Source organism: Peromyscus californicus, unplaced genomic scaffold, assembly GCF_007827085.1.
Source record: "Peromyscus californicus insignis strain IS unplaced genomic scaffold, ASM782708v3 Scaffold_11__1_contigs__length_118956290, whole genome shotgun sequence".
Classification (NCBI taxonomy): Eukaryota; Metazoa; Chordata; class Mammalia; order Rodentia; family Cricetidae; genus Peromyscus; species Peromyscus californicus.
Window position 1 is genome coordinate 55456591 of NW_026294402.1, and position 16479 is coordinate 55473069.

Genomic DNA, 16479 nt, shown 5'->3' on the forward strand with positions numbered 1-16479 from the left:
CGGAGTTCTGAAATGCACATCGATTTAAAATAAAGTGTTACTGCTGATCAGTATGGAAATGAAACTTTGTCCGTGATGGAGGAATCATCTGAGTGGAAGCGAGGAGTCAATATTTTGCTGGGAGCAGTAAGACAAATGGCTCCAAACCCCATGTTTCCTTGATTCGTTGAATATATTTATAGAGATGAATTGTAGATTGGATTTGTTCTTTGCTGAGAGACGTGTGTCCAGTGCCGGAGAGCCCAGACGTAGTGGTCAAAGGCAGACTGGCTCGCTTGAATGCGTATAGGGGGCCAGTTGCCCTTCTGAGTGCTGAGGAATGTGTGGCGTGCTGGGTCCCTGCCCTCATGGAGTGCTCTGGTTAGTAACAGAGAGGCACAGTAAGCAGAGGAGGACACAGCATCAGGGCAGACCTGTGAGGAAAAACTCGCGGGAGGGATGAAGATGCAAAGAGCAGGGCTGTGAGAGAAGTGTCTTTGGGGGAAGTCCCAACCCCCTGAGGAGGGTGACAGTGTGACAGCAGTGGTGTGCACAGGTGTGAAGAGGCCAGGAGCCACATTAAGGAGGCTTTTGCGTGGTCAGGACTTTGGATGTATCTTGTCAGAGGACTTCTGTCCAGCAGAAGGCAGGATGGAAGTCCCCAGTCAGTGTGCAGACTCACCCCCGGAGCCAGAGGTGCCTGGAAGGTCCTGAGTAGTGTGTGTGAGCCTGGCAAGGTGAGAGTAGACGATGTGAGGGTTAGGAAGGGAAGGAGGAAGAGGTGGTCAAATGGAGTGAATGGAGAGATGTCAGATGGCATTTGATGAATGAAGTTGGGAAAGTAGTGCAGACCAAATTATGGCTACAATGCCTCTGTAATGGAACCCTGCCTTCTCATTCTCCATCCAGACCTATGGTCCAATGATGGTTTAAAACCTGATTAACCAAAACTCAAACCAGTAGTATAAAATACAAAACCAAACCAAAAACACCTTGGAGAATTGAACTAGTAGCTTTAAAAAAGTGAAAACAGTCTAAGAACAGAGAAGTGGCTCCCCGGATTAGCTCTTGTGCCTATTTGAAGATGGCTGTGGGGGAACAGTAAGGGAGATGATTGGCCCTCTTGTCAACCCCTCCGTTGTGTCTGTTAGAACAAATCTCTAGGCTGGAATAGAGTTTCAAAGCAGCAGGTGTACAAAAGCAGACGCATACCCAGCGTGGTTGTGTGGAGTTCTTTGTGCAGCTCGGCTGCACCGTGGTCTGCCTGTCCCCTCACTGGCTGCTGGAGGTTTTGTTCCAGGCATGCTCAGAAAAGTAAAGAAGCCCACACTGTCTTTCAGTCAGCATGATTTCCTCTCTTCACCGACATTTTTAAATGGGTTTCTTCCTTTGGGTGGTGGGTGGAGATTTATAGAATGACATTTTTGTTCTGTGTCTCTTGCATATTTTCCATTTTAAACATTTGTGTCTTTAGTTAAGATGCATCCTTAGCAGAAGTTTATAATTCTGATTTGCTTAGCGTCTGTATCGCCTAAATGTTCCATTTGTGGGTTTTAAGTGGAAACACTGCCACCTTGTGGTGGGGATGGGGAAATGTAACATTGGAAGAACTGAAAGCTACTAATAGGTGTAATGCCGGTCAAGATACGGTTCTTAACCTGGGGGTTGAACAGCCCTTTCACAGGGATTGCATATCAGATGTTTACAATTCACACAGTAGCAAATTTACAGTTATGAAGTATCAACAAAAATAATTTTATGCTTGGGGTCACCACAACATGAGGAACTAACTATATTAAAGGCTTGCAGCATCAGGAAGGTTGAGAACCACTGCCTTAAGAGAAAATGTACTTTTCTGTCACTTCGTACATCCTAACCTGTGTTTTCTTAATGTTTTACCAAAGCGGAATTTGTCACACACTCAAGATGAAGGAAACCTGAAGTCAAATCAGAGGGAGCATCACAGCTTTCAGGTAAGAGGGGAAAAGCAAGCATGTGTTACCTGCCTCACACAGCATCGCAGGCCACCAGAGCACTCAGCACACACAGGAACTTGCTGCCAAGTGTGGTGCCAGAGTTCAAACCCTGGGTCCTGAGTAGTGGACGGAGAAAGCCCACCTTCAGCAAGTGACCTCCACACATGTGCCTTGGTGTTCTCTCTCTCCCCAAATAAGATAAATAAGTGTAATTCAAGAAGGAAAATGGTTTGAATGTCACCTGTAGTGGGAAGAAGAGAGGAAACAAGAAAAGGGTGAGATGGGGGGGGGGGGGGGCGTTAGGAAAGTTCACTGTGGTCTGTGGCCGGCTTCTCAACGGTCCCTTCCTTAGGAATTGACTTTTCTTGTGAATGTTATATAATTCAATCCTATAACATTGAAAACAAATATGTGTGATTTAATATACCATTGTCATATAAACCATACATTTATGTTCATTTTAGAAAATTATGGTGATAAAAGTGAGAGCCACTAATGTCCAGGAAATAAAGCCTGAACTTAAAGTAGTATTTGTTTTGGTTAAGAAAAACAGTTCTACTCCACTAACTACCTTTCATGTTGGATAGAGTTATCAGGAGGAATTAGTACGTGGCTTATGTTGGAGAAAGAACCTAATTAGTTGCCTTGATTGAACTGAACTGAACAGCTGCTTTCAGCACGACAGAGTGAGAGCATTTGGTTTGGGTTTCACTTTGTTGTGTAGCATTGAGAAAGTAGACAATAGCTGGGTGTGGTGGCGTATGCCTGTATTCCCAGCATTTGGGAAGCTGGGGCACGAAGATTGTCGTGAGTTCAAGGGCAGCCTGGCTACCGAGGGAGATCCTGTCTCCAAAAAAGGGCTTTGGGAGTGGGTAAAGAGATGACTTAGAGTTTAAGAGCACATAATGCTTTTACAGGTAACCTGAGTTCAGTTCTCAGCACCCATGAAAGGTGGCTCACAACCTCCTGTTACCTCGAGCTCTTGGGGATCCAGCACCCTCTTCTGACCTCTGTGGGGACTGCACTCTGGCAGGGGGATGTAAGCCCTCACACACAAAAAAAACCCCTGAAAACTTAAAACATGTGAACTGAGCCCTCATAGAGGAGATTATCATGTTTTGTTAGAGCCACCACAGAAGTATAAGTTTAGGAAAAGAACTGGGATGCCTTTGTAAGTTGGGAATTCTTCAGCGAAAGCTGACAGACACAGCCTGCTGCTGCTTGGTTTCCGTGAGTTGCTTCTGTTTTTCATTTACCACAGTGACAGTTGTGTGCTCTTGTTTCCTTGTACTCCTCAGCTATTACAGCAGTGATATTACTGTTGGTTTTTAGATTTCTCAGTCATGTGGAAGTTGTTGAAACTATTATATGGTGAGCGAGGGATGTGGCTTGTGGCAGGGCGTGTGCAGGGCCCTGGGCTTGCAACCCAGCAGCCAACGAGACAAAATGCACAGAACACTAAAAAAAAAAATAAAAAAAAAAAAGATTGGTTTTTTATTTTATTTATTTTGTATGTGTATGCATGTGTGTGTGTATGTATGTATGTGTGTGTATGTATGTGTGTGAGTGTGTGCATGCATGTGAATGTGAATGTGGGTGCCCATGGAGACCAGATCTTGGGTCCCCTGGATCTGGAGTTGCAGATGGTGTCTACTCAACATGGATGCCGGAACCTAATTCAAGTCGTCTGCATGAACAGAAAACACTCAACTGCTAAGCCATCTCTTCAGCCCCCACATACAAAAAAATTTGTATCATTTATACTTAAAACTGTTTTCTCATTATACATCCATATTTGATAGCAATGTACTTTCAAAGTCTTCCTGTGTCAATGCTCTGTTACGTTGATTTATTATTATTTTTTAATTATTAAAGGACCTAGAGATTGAAAATGAAGATTTGAGAGAGAGGTTGAGGAAAATTCAGCAAGAGCAAAGAATACTCCTGGATAAAGTCAATGGCTTACAGTTACAGCTGAATGAGGTAAACAGTCTGCATTACGAAAGAAATCCAAAGCTACTTTAACCTGTAACCATCACCCACAGTCAATCTTTGCCTGAGGCCTGTCTCTCACGTCCAGGTACTGAGGAGGGAAAACTGGGTGGTGGCCCTTGCTAGGAGTCATAATCTTATTGGTGCCAACCTCTCCACTTCAGACAGTCAGTGTTACACCTATGAAGTAGCATCGGACAGTTGGCAGGCTGACAGTGGGCATGTGGATGAGAGGACAGAGCACCATGAGCTACTACCCCTGAGAGGCCTTCTTGTGGGAGATCACGCTTCATTGAGTTTTGAAAGGAAGCCAGGTGGGGTGAGGAGTAGTTCAGGGGCATTGTTCCAAGCAGAATCGCAGAAGCAGTGACATATTAGTGCATCCTCTGGTGTGTACAAAGTGGGGTGTATGGGCCAGAGAGGTGGCTTACCAGGTCGAGCATGTGCTGCCCTGGCAGAGGGCCTGGCTTCGGTTCTCAGCACCCATACCCAGCTACCTACAACCACCTGTAAATCTAGCTCCAGGGGATCTAACATCCTCTTCTGACCTCGACAGGCACGCGCACTCAGGTACACATGTGCTCACACAAACACACAAAAATGCACATAATTAAAAATAAAATCCTTTTTCAAATGGATGTGTAAGAAATTTCAAATGTAAGAAATATCCGTAAGTCATTACTTTTAGGAGGAAGGAGGAAATACTTGTAGTCCAGTTTAGCTGAATCACTCTTTGAGTGCATGTCTTATCCAGGATGAGTTGTCATGGCCAAGTCTCAAGTGATGCTTCTGTTCATGAGGAAGATGTAGGCCGTGGTTGTCCTTTCAGGGGTAATGGTCTCCACTCTTGCGGTGGACTTTGGATACTGAACCGAGGAGTCCTCAGTGGCAGGCCCGATTGCATCGTCCTGCATTGGAACCACTCGGTCACACTCAGGCGTACAGCTCCTGAGTTCTCCACTCATTCTTGAATTGAGGGAAAACCTAAGTGTCAGATATCCGAAAAGAGCCTCAGCCCCAGGATGTGGGTACCAAGAAGACACTGGAGAAGCACGGAAGCAGTGGATTGTGCAGGGAAAGGAAATCCCAAAATGAAACCCCAAACTGTCCACTGTTAGTATAATCCACAAGACAAGAGGGTGTTTTATCTATGAGCTAAAAATAGGGTGTTTTAAAGAAGGAACATTCTGATTCCAAAAGTAAAACTGGAAAAATGTTCCACACTCTCGGGAAAGGTGTGGACTTGGCAAGTGTGAAAGGCTGGAGACGGGAGGACCGATAGGGCAGCAGCCTCTGAGTTAACAGGTATCCCAGAAAGAGAAGAGAGATGGAAATCCACAGGACTGAAGATGATGGACGGAGGAGGAAGAGTGTGTGAGTCGGGAGACCCTTGACTCAAGAATCAAAAATGTTCTTGCCATTAGTGCGTCGGATGAATGACAGCTCACAGGGCAGACATGGTGCCCAGAGACCTGTCATCCTTGTCCCCAATCTTAAAGACATACACCACTCATTCTCAAGATATTTCCTAGGCTCATGCTCTTTAAGGAAAACTGTCAAGAGCTAAGATGCATTTCTTCTTCTTACCTGTAGGAAGTAATGGTTGCCGATGATCTGGAAAGTGAGGTAGGGTGCTACATTTTATTTTAAAGCCTATAGATGTCTTGTAAATGGAGGGTGGTACTAAAGTGAAGATTTAGGTCCTGATCGAGGTGGACACGAACATTCTGTTTCTGGACTCTATATAGTATAGACTTTATATATATAATACTTGACATAGTATAGACTTTATATATAGATATTATACATAGACCTCTACGTAATATGGACTTTATGTACATAGAACTTTATATACATAGGACTTTGCACATAGAACTTTACTTACAGACATTTTACTTATAGACTTTACGTATGGAACTCTACATAGTGTAGCCTTTGGGTCTGGCTAATAGAACAGCATAATTCATCTGCATTTTTAAAGATGTATTTATTTATTATGTATATAGTGTTCTGTCTGCATATATGCATGCAGGCCAGGAGAGGGCACCAGATCTCATTACAGATGGTTGTGAGCCATCATATGGTTGCTGGGAATTGAACTCAGGACCTCTGGAAGAGCAGCCAGTGCTCTTAACCTCTGAGCCATCTTTCCAGCTCCATCATCTGCATGCTTTTGCAGCAACATCTTAATTACTAAAGTAAAAATTTTAAAGGGAAAACAGAAGCTGTGTGCGGCTGGAAGACTGTTTTGAATGTAGTTTTCATGAAACTTGTTAAGGAAACAATCAATTCTAATTATAAAGAAGATGTCTGGAAATACGGATTTAAAACAATGAAATTTCAAATGTTTTAACAATGTTGCTTGCAGAGCTATATTTTATTGGTATATTTCTATAGATTAGAAGCTCTACTAATAGTTAAAATTCACCAGATTGAAGAATCCTTCCAGCCAATCCCCAGCTTAATTCCAGTTCACATTTTCACAGTAAATGTTTACCCAGTCTCAAACATAGGGCCAATAAATCTATTTTTCCTTCCCATTTCAGAGAGAAAAACTGAAGTCCCTTTTGGCAGCTAAAGAAAAGCAACATGAAGAAAGCTTAAGAACCATCGAGGCTCTGAAGAACAGATGTAAATACTTTGAGGTACAGAAAGATGAAATTATTTCTTCTTCTTCTTCTTCTTCTTCTTCTTCTTCTTCTTCTTCTTCTTCTTCTTCTTCTTCTTCTTCTTCTTCTTCTTCTTCTTCTCCTTCTCCTCCTCCTCCTCCTCCTCCTCCTCCTCCTCCTCCTCCTCCTCCACCACCAACACCACAGTGGGTAGTGGGAAAGGGGCCTGGTGTCATAATTGGACTTGAGTTATAAACCCACTCTTTACTTAATGTCCCCAAGTTTGTGGCCACCTTGGCAGAGCTGAGGTGGCTTTCCCTAACTGCATGGGCTCTGTAGCCTAGGTGAGAATGTGGAGGTGACTTTTAGCAGACTCTCTTCCCTAGCCTTCTTCAGTGTATATTTGTACTTTTTCAAAACCTTATGTATTGTTTTAACCTGGGAACTTAGAGCGGTGTGACTATGAAAATAGGAAAGTGCCGTGTAAGTGAGTAGCGACACCCACGCCCCCAGGAAGGGTAGGGTGCTCTCCATGCAGTCAAGCATGAAGATGCTCCCAGGCTGCTGCAGGCTTCTCTATTTATATCTGGGTTGTGATTAGACAGATGTGCACATGTGGAAGGTCATTGCACTGCACAGGTAATATTGGGATACTTCAGTAAATTTTGAAATTTAGGACAAGATAGTGTTTTATTTTGTGAATGCCTTGGAAGGTTATTAGAAATACAGCTTCATAAGCTTAAGAATGAGCTGACAATATCACCTTCTGTTTTTCTTCACCTTGTAAGGTTGGCTGTGAAATCAAGCAGTAGGCATGGTTTCAAAGCCCTGGCTGTAGGTGGCCACTGCCCTGTGCAACATGTGTGCATCGACACACACGTAATCCCCACAGGGAGGCTTCATTTCTGTCTGTACTTAGAGGGTTCTAGGACAGAGGTTTTCCCAGTAGGGGCTCGCTCATGTATGGGAAATGACAGAGCAGGGCTTGAACCACGCGTCTTCCAGCTTCTCTGCTGTGCTCCTCACTACCTAGGGCTGCTCATGTGTCCATCAGAGCCTGACACCTGAGGTTTGGATGCCATTTATTTTTTTCAATTCTAGGAGGTAGATTCAGGATGTCTTAGAAAATCACATTTTCCTGTAGCCTTAGACTAATTTGTCAAGTTAGGACTTTCAATAAGGCTGTGATAAACTATAGGAAATTAATTTTCTTATCTCAAACCAGTGTGTACTTTTTATAAAAATTGTACTTTATATGTATGGGTGTTTTGCCTTAATGCATGCCTGTGCACCACATACCAGGAACCCACAGAGGCCAGAAGAGAGTGTAGGATTTCCTGGGACTGGAGTCACACACAGTTGTAAGCTGCCATGTGGGTGCTGGGAACCAAAGCTGGACCCTCTAGAAGAGCAATGCGTGCTCCTAACTGCCGTATTTATTTATTTTTTAAATAAAAATTGTTGTTAAGGTAAAAGTGGATGGTGTGCTCTTAGTGTTAAGGAGCACCTGGCCAAGGTCTTCTGTTTCCTCATAATCTGTGTGCTATTTCCTCCTTCAGTGGCTGCGACCATGCTATATGTCCTGTTTAGTCACTTTCCCATCAGGCAGTGGGGACATTTTCCTCAGTCAGTGCATGCTCATCGTGGTAAATTTTTATACAGGCAGATTTTTTTAAGCAAAAAGAAAATCCCAGGGCCTGTGTACATGTACTTATGAAATTAGTCATTTAATCCAGGATTCATCATTTACAGTAAATCTCCATATCCGTGTTCCTGAACTCTGCATCCATAAATTAAAGGACAGTAAATAAAAAATAATGGGGAAATTTCTCTATTGAACATGTATAGGTGTGTTTCTTCTTGTTGTTTTTCCCAAAGTAATTCCATACACTAGCTATTTCCATGGCATTTACTTTCTGCTGGACATCATACATAACCTAGAAGTTAAGAAGAGATAAGAAAACCAAGTTAAGGGCTGGAGATATGGCTCAGAGGTTGAGCACTGACTGTTCTTCCAGAGGTCCTGAGTTCAATTCCCAGCAACAACATGGTGGCTCATACCATCTCTAATGAGATCTGGCGCCCTCTTCTGGCATGCAGGAATACATGCAAATAGAATACTGTAAACAATAAATAAATAAATCTTAAAAATAAAAAAAAAGAAAACCAAGTTAAGTTTTTTAAACTCCTGTATGATTGTGTTCTCCCCCATATACACGTAAGTCCATGTAGTGAATGATTCTAGGCTTCAGTACTAAATCCTGCGTAGCATGAACAGCTTACCTGTGCTCACATGTCCGTCGCCCTGCATCTGGGGCGCTGACATGGAGGTGAGTCAGTGTAATTGTGAAATGCCGGGCTGTAGGTGACACTAACTTAGGCGTCCCATACTGGGCTGTGTTTGCCGTGCCTCCTGAGCTGAAGGTTGGCCTTGAGCTGTTGGAGCTGACACTGCCCGACCCTGGGAGTATAACGTTTTCCCTCTGCACTAGTCTCTGGACATCCTCACTTGGGAAAAGGGATGACCCAAGGAACCCAGGGTACCTGAAGCAGCCCCCTGCCTTGTCCTCACCGATGGCATTCTGCCAGGTTCAGCCTTGTGACTTGGCAACAGCTCTGAAAAGAAGGGATTCCAGTACCCCGGAGTCAGTCCCAGCTGTGGAAATGGAAGTGAGTCCTTGCTGTGACCGTGGCCACTTCCTTCCCTCCCAGGCGCAGCACTCGCAAATGGGAGGCATCAAGGTTTCATTCTCCTTGTGTTCGAAGCACTGCAGTTCTGTTTGTGAAAGTGCTTGCTCCGGCTGACCCTGACTGCGGCCAGCACTCTGTCCTTTCCAGACTCAGGTGGAGCAACACCCCAGAGGAGCAAGGCAATCCAAAGGTGTTTTCAAGGATGGGATCCTTTAGAACTAAAGTAGAACATTTGGCAAATTAGGACCATGTACACCTAAAACATTTAAATTCACACTTCTCATTTCAGAGTGAGCACTCAGTACCCGGAAGTTACTCCAGTAACCGTAAGTATGAACACATGGGCAAACAGGGATGGCTGTGCCTGTAGGCTGTACCTGCCCATACACGGTGCTGCTACTACCCAGTGTCAGCAGTCTGTCTCCATGTTACACCCCAGCCGATGGAGAGGTTGGCTCGGATGCGCACTCGGCCTCTAAAGTGAAATGTGGTGGGCACAGAGCCCCTGCACAGTGCCCAGGAGACCAGAAGGGAGCTTGGAGTCCATGGAGATGAAGTTACAGATGGTTGTGAGCAGCCATGGGGTGCTGGGAATCGAACCTGGATCCTCTGGAAAAGCAGCCAGTTCTTTATACCACTAAGCCATCTCTCCAACTTGGGATTTATTATTATTATTTTAATGGAAAGAAATAAATGTAGTTTTCCGATGGGGAGAAATTGATCTCAGTGCAAATAAGTATTTCACATGTTCATAAGCAATTACTTATTTACTATTTTGGGATTACCCATAATTCATTTCCTTTTTTTATTCCCTAGTTTGATAGTTTCTCTAGAAAACCTATCTTTTTGCTTCTCCAGCTAAGATTAACAGTAATGTTAACCTATAAATGTTACTGATTATACATTTTATAGTAATCCTATAGCCTATTTAACCTAACAGTCTTACAAATTTCTTTTTTTAAAGTATTTATTTTATTTTAAAATATGTGTCTCTGTGTGGGTAAGTATGCCCACAGAGGCCAAAAAACGGGCATCAGATCCCCTGGAGCTGGAGTTACAGGAGGTTGTGAGCCACTTGATGTGAGTGTTGGGAACTGAACTCATGTCCTCTAGAAGAGCAGCGAGTGCCCCTGCCCACTGAGCCATCTCTCCAGAAGGTCTTGTGTCTTTCAGAAAACCACCCTCGGTACCTGCTGGGCACACACTGTAGGTACTTTCCTTTTATGAGCAGAAATAATACGGAAAAAAGATGGCTACTTAAGAACAAGAAGAGCTTTATATTGTACTGCTTTTGGTTTGATTATATAATCACACAAAGCCAACTTAGCATGAATATTTAAAATATCATTTATTGGTTTCATTTAGGAAAAGAAGATGTGCCTCATAAACAAGGTCAGATGTACCCCTCCGACGCTCAGGTGAGACTTTAGTTACTTAACTTAAAAACCTAACTAAAGGGGCCAGATACGGTGGTGCTTGCCTTTGCAGACGAATCTCTGGGAGTTCAAGGCCAACCTGGTCTACATAGCCACCCTGGAACATAGTGAGACCCTGTCTAGAAAGAAAAAGAAAACAAACAAACAAAACAAAAAAAAAAACAAAAAAAAAAACCAACAACAACAACAAAAAATTTTTTTAGAAAGAAAACATTTGGGTTTGTCTAAAATGAAGACACCTCTGTATATCTACTAAGTATGTTAGCACTGAGTAAGGTTTTCATGGTCAAAGTTGGTCTTGCTTTTTCAGGTTTAATAAAAGTACCTATTGCTGTTTCTGTGGTCCTCTAGAGAGTTTGTGGTGTCAGTGGTTTAACCAAGAGGTTGGACTTTCTGCCCTGTGCTCTGATCTTCAGCCTCCACCAGGAGTGTTGGCATTTCCATGTGCCATGTAGGAGAGCACAGGTGTGAATCACTCAAAAGTAGCAGTTGGGCATTGAAATGTATTTGTTCTTTACAGTTAAATATTTATCCTCTCTTTTGAAGATTGACTTCAAAATAGAATTTCCAAGAGGTAGAATATTGGCTAATTTCTTACCTTTTTGCCTGGCATATGTGAAGCCCTGGGTCCCATCCCCAGCACTTCAGAAACCTGGTATACTGGCCCATGTCTGTGAGCTCCACACTCAGGAGGGGGAGGCAGGATGAGCAGAAGTCAAAGGTCAAATGCTGAGGGGTTTTTTTTTTTTTTTTTGAGGCTAGCCTCTGCTACTGAGACTGTGTCTCAAGAAAAGAATAATAATAAAAGAGTATATGAAGGAGATCCATGAGTTTTCAGTGAGGGGAGTAGGTAGGGTCCCCAGTGTTTGGGGAGACTAGAGAAATATTTGATTGTAATAATGTATAATAACATGAAAGTTGTGACTCTGTATACATAATTTTTTGGCAAATTATACTAGTGTTAGTCCAAAGATAATTGAGCAATTGAAAGCTAGTCTAGAAGCAGGCCAAGGCTGGTAAAGTATTCTATGCTGGCAATTTCTTTCTCTTGAAAAAGAGCAAAGCAGTTTTAATGTACCCAAATAGCTTAAAACAAAACATTCTGCCCATTAAAATAATAGGATGTCCTCATGGCCCATGACATTTATTGATGAATTAGTACTTATATAAAGATCATTGTTGCTACATTAGAAAAGTAAAAATATTTATATTGAGTCTTTCATGATTATATGCCCTGATAGTTGAACTATCTCTCTTAAAAGTTCAATTATACTTATTTTTTTGGTCAACATTAATTAATCAAGGGAACAAGGTATCCATCAAGTTTTATAATTGAGATCATGTGCTAAAATTTCTATTTATCTTCTTGCTAGAAGGAAAATGCATGCCTTTTTTTTTTTTTTACTTGATTGACATTTCCCTGACAGTTCTCATACAAGGTGGGCTTATTTTGGTGGAATTTTTAAAATTTAAAGAGCATTCTATTGGAGTTAACAGTGAAAGTGCTCAGATGTCACATATATTTTATTAGAAATTTAATAACGTGTATGCATCAGCCGGATGGCTTAGCTGGCAAAGGCATCTGCCTACCAGCCTGATGATGACCTGAGTTCAGACCTTGGGACCCACATCGTGGAAGGAGAGAAGTTATTCTCACAGTTTGTCCGCTTACCTCCATATATGTGTGCCTCACAAAACAAGTAAACAAACAAATAAACAGAAGTTTAATCATCTATAATTCTATGAAATTATTATTATTTACATATTTAAGACTCAGTACTTCCTTGGGTTCTGATGGTTTGTTTTAGAACCAGAAGTCTAGGCAGATAACATAATGGAATAGTAAGTATGTTTTCCTAGAACTGGTGTGCTTATGTAATGCAGACAGGCTGAACTGAAAGGAAACTGAGCCCAGGGGCCGCAGCTATTTTCTTTAGCAATTGACTGAAAAATTCTCAATGATTTAGGTGTTTGGAGGAACTCCTACCCAGAACTATTTTTCTTCTTATAAAATGGATTCTTTTTTTCCCACACCCATCTCTCCCATCTTACTAGTGTGAAAGCCCTTTGACTGGCCTTGTAGATGGTCTAGAACCCTCTCTAAAACAGAAGTCACTACAGTGTCTTCTTTAGGCTCCGTGATTGACGTCTCTCTTTATTTGCAGTGTACATCCCCAGGTGTACCCACCCACCTGCAGAGCAGGTCCATGTTAAGACCTCTGGAGCTCTCCTTACCCAGTCAGACCTCATACTCTGAAAATGAGATTTTAAAGAAAGAGTTAGAAGCCATGCGAACTTTCTGTGAGTCGGCGAAGCAGGACCGACTGAAGCTCCAAAACGACCTGGCCCACAAGGTGGCCGAGTGCAAGGCCTTAGCTCTGGAGTGTGAGCGGGTCAAGGAGGACTCGGACGAGCAGGTAAAGCAGCTGGAAGATGCCCTCAAGGACGTGCAGAAGAGGATGTACGAGTCCGAAGGGAAGGTCAAGCAAATGCAGACGCACTTCCTGGCCCTGAAAGAGCACCTGACCAACGAAGCCGCCATGGGGAGCCACCGCGTCACCGAGGAGCTGAAGGAGCAGCTGAAGGATGTGCAAGCCATGTATGAAAGTGCTTCGGCAGAGGTGGGGAAGCTGAGGAGCCAAGTCAAACAGAGCGAGATGCTGGTAGAGGAGCTGAGGAGAGACGGAGGCAGGCTGGTAGAGGAGAATAAGAGGTTACAGAAGGACTGCAGCACGTGCGAGCTGGAGAGGGAGAAGAAGGGAAGGAGGGTCGTGGAGTTGGAGGGCCAGCTGAAGGAGCTGGCGGCCAAGCTGGCCCTCTCCATCCCCAAGGAGAGATTTGAAAACATGAAGAGCTCGTTGTCTGGTGAAGTCAACGAGAAAGTGAAAAGGCTCGCGGAGGTGGGCCAGGACTACGAAAACTCTCTGGGGGAAATCCGACAGCTGAAGAGGGAGCTGGAGAGTGCCAGGGCCAAGCTCGCCCAGCACGTCAGGCCCGAGGAACATGAGCAGCTCAAGAGCAGGTTGGAGCAGAAGTCGGGAGAGCTGGGGAAGAAGGTCACAGAGCTAACCCTCAAAAACCAGACGCTACAGAAAGAAGTGGAGAGGGTCCACGGGGACAACAAGCGTCTCAGCCAGCAGGTGCACAGCCTCACGGTGGAGATGGAAACGTGCTACGTGCCTTTAAAGGTCAGTGAGGAGATGAAGAAGTCCCATGACGTCAGCCTGGGGGATCTGAATAAGAAGCTTTCCGAGGTAACACAGAGGTACACGGAGAAGAAGCTGGAAGCGGAGAGACTGCTGGTGGAGAGAGATCGGCTGACTAAGAACGTCAGCCGCCTGGAAGCTGTATTTGTAGCTCCTGAAAAACATGAAAAGGAGCTAATGGGTCTGAAATCCAATATTGCAGAACTCAAAAAGCAGCTGTCTGAACTTAATAAAAAATGTGCTGAGGATCAGGAGAAAACGCGTGTACTCATGTCTGAAAACACTAGTTTGAAAAAGACTCTGAGTAGCCAATATGTGCCCGCCAAAACCCACGAGGAGGTAAAGGCCTCACTGAGCAGCTCCTTGGAGAAAACCAACAGAGCCTTACTTGATGTGAAGAACAGGTTTGAGGACACGAGCCAGGAATTTTCAAAACTACGAGATGAGAATGAAGTGTTGAGGAGGAACCTGGAGAACGTTCAGAATCAAATGAAGGCAGACTACGTGAGCTTGGAAGAGCATTCAAGGAAGATGAGCACCGTGAGCCAGAGCCTGAAGGAGGCGCAGGACGCTAACACTGCCATCCTGGCCGACTACCGCCGCGGCCAGGAAGAGATCCTTACACTGCATGCTGAAATCAAGGCCCAGAAAAAGGAGCTCGACACCATCCAGGAATGCATCAAGCTGAAATACGCTCCCCTCACCCGCTTGGAAGAGTGTGAACGCAAGTTCAAGGCCACAGAGAAAGGACTGAGGGAGCAGTTGTCGGAGCAGACACACAAGTGTCGCGTCAGGGATGAAGAGGTCAAGAAGGGCAAGCAAGAGAGCGAGCGGCTGAGGCAGGACCTTGCTGCCCTTCAGAAAGAGCTGAAGGGCAAGAACGCTCTGGTGGAGGCGGCCAGGGAAACGGAAAGGGTGCTCAGTGGGAGAAACGAAGAGCTCAACAAACAGCTGAAGGACCTGTCCCAAAAGTACACGGACGTGAAGAGCGAGAAGGAGAAGCTGGCAGAAGAGAAGGCCCAGCAAGGCTCCGAGGTGCTCGCAGCCCAGAACCTCCTGCAAAAACAGCCCGTCCCGGTGGAGCAGGTGGAGGCTCTAAAGACATCTCTCAACAGCACAATCGAGCACTTGAGGGAAGAACTGAGGGGTAAACAGAGGTGTCTGGAGAAAGAGCAGCAGACGGTGAGCAGGCTCCAGCAGCTGCTGGAGAATCAGAAGAACTCCTCCGTGCCCCTGGCGGATCACCTGCAGGTGAAGGAAGCCTTCGAGAAAGAGGTCGGACTCATGAAGGCCAGCCTGAGAGAGAAGGAAGAGGAAAGCCAGAACAAAACCAAGGAAGTCTCCAAGCTCCAGACAGAGGTTCAGAATACCAAGCAGGCCCTGAAGAATTTAGAGACCAGAGAGGTTGTCGATATGTCCAAGTATAAAGCCACAAAGAACGACTTGGAGACCCAGATTTCCAACTTAAATGACAAACTGGCCAGCCTGAACAGGAAGTACGACCAAGTGTGTGAGGAGAAGTTCTCTGCCAAAGACTCGAAGGAATTGCACCATCTCAGCATTGAGCAGGAGATCGAGGACCAGAAGGAGCGGTGTGACAAGTCCCTGACGACAATCATGGAGCTACAGCAGAGGATCCAGGAGTCTGCCCAGCAGATCGAAGCAAAGGATAATAAGGTAGGCATGGCGCAGATGGGGTGGCTGTGAGGAGGAAAGCCTAGTGTAGGGCTGTGTGGTAGAATGTGACTCCTTAGCATAGTACCTCACAGACAGGCCCACAAAACCACTAGTTAAGCACCACCCTTCCAATTGACTACGGGTATGTCAAACTCTAAATTGAAAAAGCACAAAAAGCAAAGGCTTTCTTCTTTCTGTTCCCTCTGCCTGCCGACAGTTAAAGAAAAAGGAGAGAGTAAGGTTCACTTCCTTGTAGTGACGAGTCAGAATCTAGTGGCTTCTGGCTTTGAGAAGTCAAGGTCACTGGGAACATCCAGACTCTCCCTGCTCACCCATACCCGTGCACTGAGCCCATGCCACCGTGCATTCTGCCCATGGGTTTCTACAGACCTGGCCTGGGACGTTTTGTCCTTTTTGTGGTGTGCTGTGTCCTGTCACACTCCATCTTTACCCTGAAGTCCACAGTGGCCCAGTCTCACCTACGCTCGACAGTTCCTCCAAAACTGCAGGCTTTATTTTAGCTTTGCCATTCATTAAATTAAAACATTTTAGGAGTGAGATTTATAATTTATCCTTCCCTCTTGGTTTTCTTCCTTATGGTCCAATTTTACAGAATTAGCTATGTAATAATATTTTTGAAACTGGTAGATGTCTAGTTTGTACCATGGAGATGAAATATGAAGACTGATCACAGTTTAATGCATTCACTAAGCAATTATGAAATGGCCTCTACCCGCTGGGGAAATATGGAATGAGTAAAAGCAGGCTTGTATCCAGCCCTCCACAGCAGCCCGTCTCCCCATAAGATCCAGCATTTAAATCCACTCAGCTTATGTGCGAAGTCGTTAGGATGCAGTAGCACATCATTGTGAGAGCTAATGCCTGCATCTACTTACACACATTGCCAGTTAGT

At 44.5% G+C, this 16479-nt stretch overlaps 1 protein-coding gene across 4 annotated transcripts in view; it reads left to right on the top strand.

The window, feature by feature from the left end:
• The window catches only part of Uaca (uveal autoantigen with coiled-coil domains and ankyrin repeats), an 89494-nt gene that overhangs the window by 67004 nt on the left and 6011 nt on the right, over window positions 1-16479 (top strand). For 3 of the 4 annotated variants that reach the window (XM_052762951.1, XM_052762967.1, XM_052762944.1), the window contains exons 10-16: window positions 1884-1952; window positions 3831-3938; window positions 5541-5573; window positions 6494-6592; window positions 9537-9573; window positions 10613-10665; window positions 12849-15566. In XM_052762951.1, the coding sequence (XP_052618911.1) occupies window positions 1884-1952; window positions 3831-3938; window positions 5541-5573; window positions 6494-6592; window positions 9537-9573; window positions 10613-10665; window positions 12849-15566 (3117 nt within the window). The remainder of the gene's footprint in view (window positions 1-1883; window positions 1953-3830; window positions 3939-5540; window positions 5574-6493; window positions 6593-9536; window positions 9574-10612; window positions 10666-12848; window positions 15567-16479) is intronic. The other variant, XM_052762960.1, reaches the window with a different exon arrangement.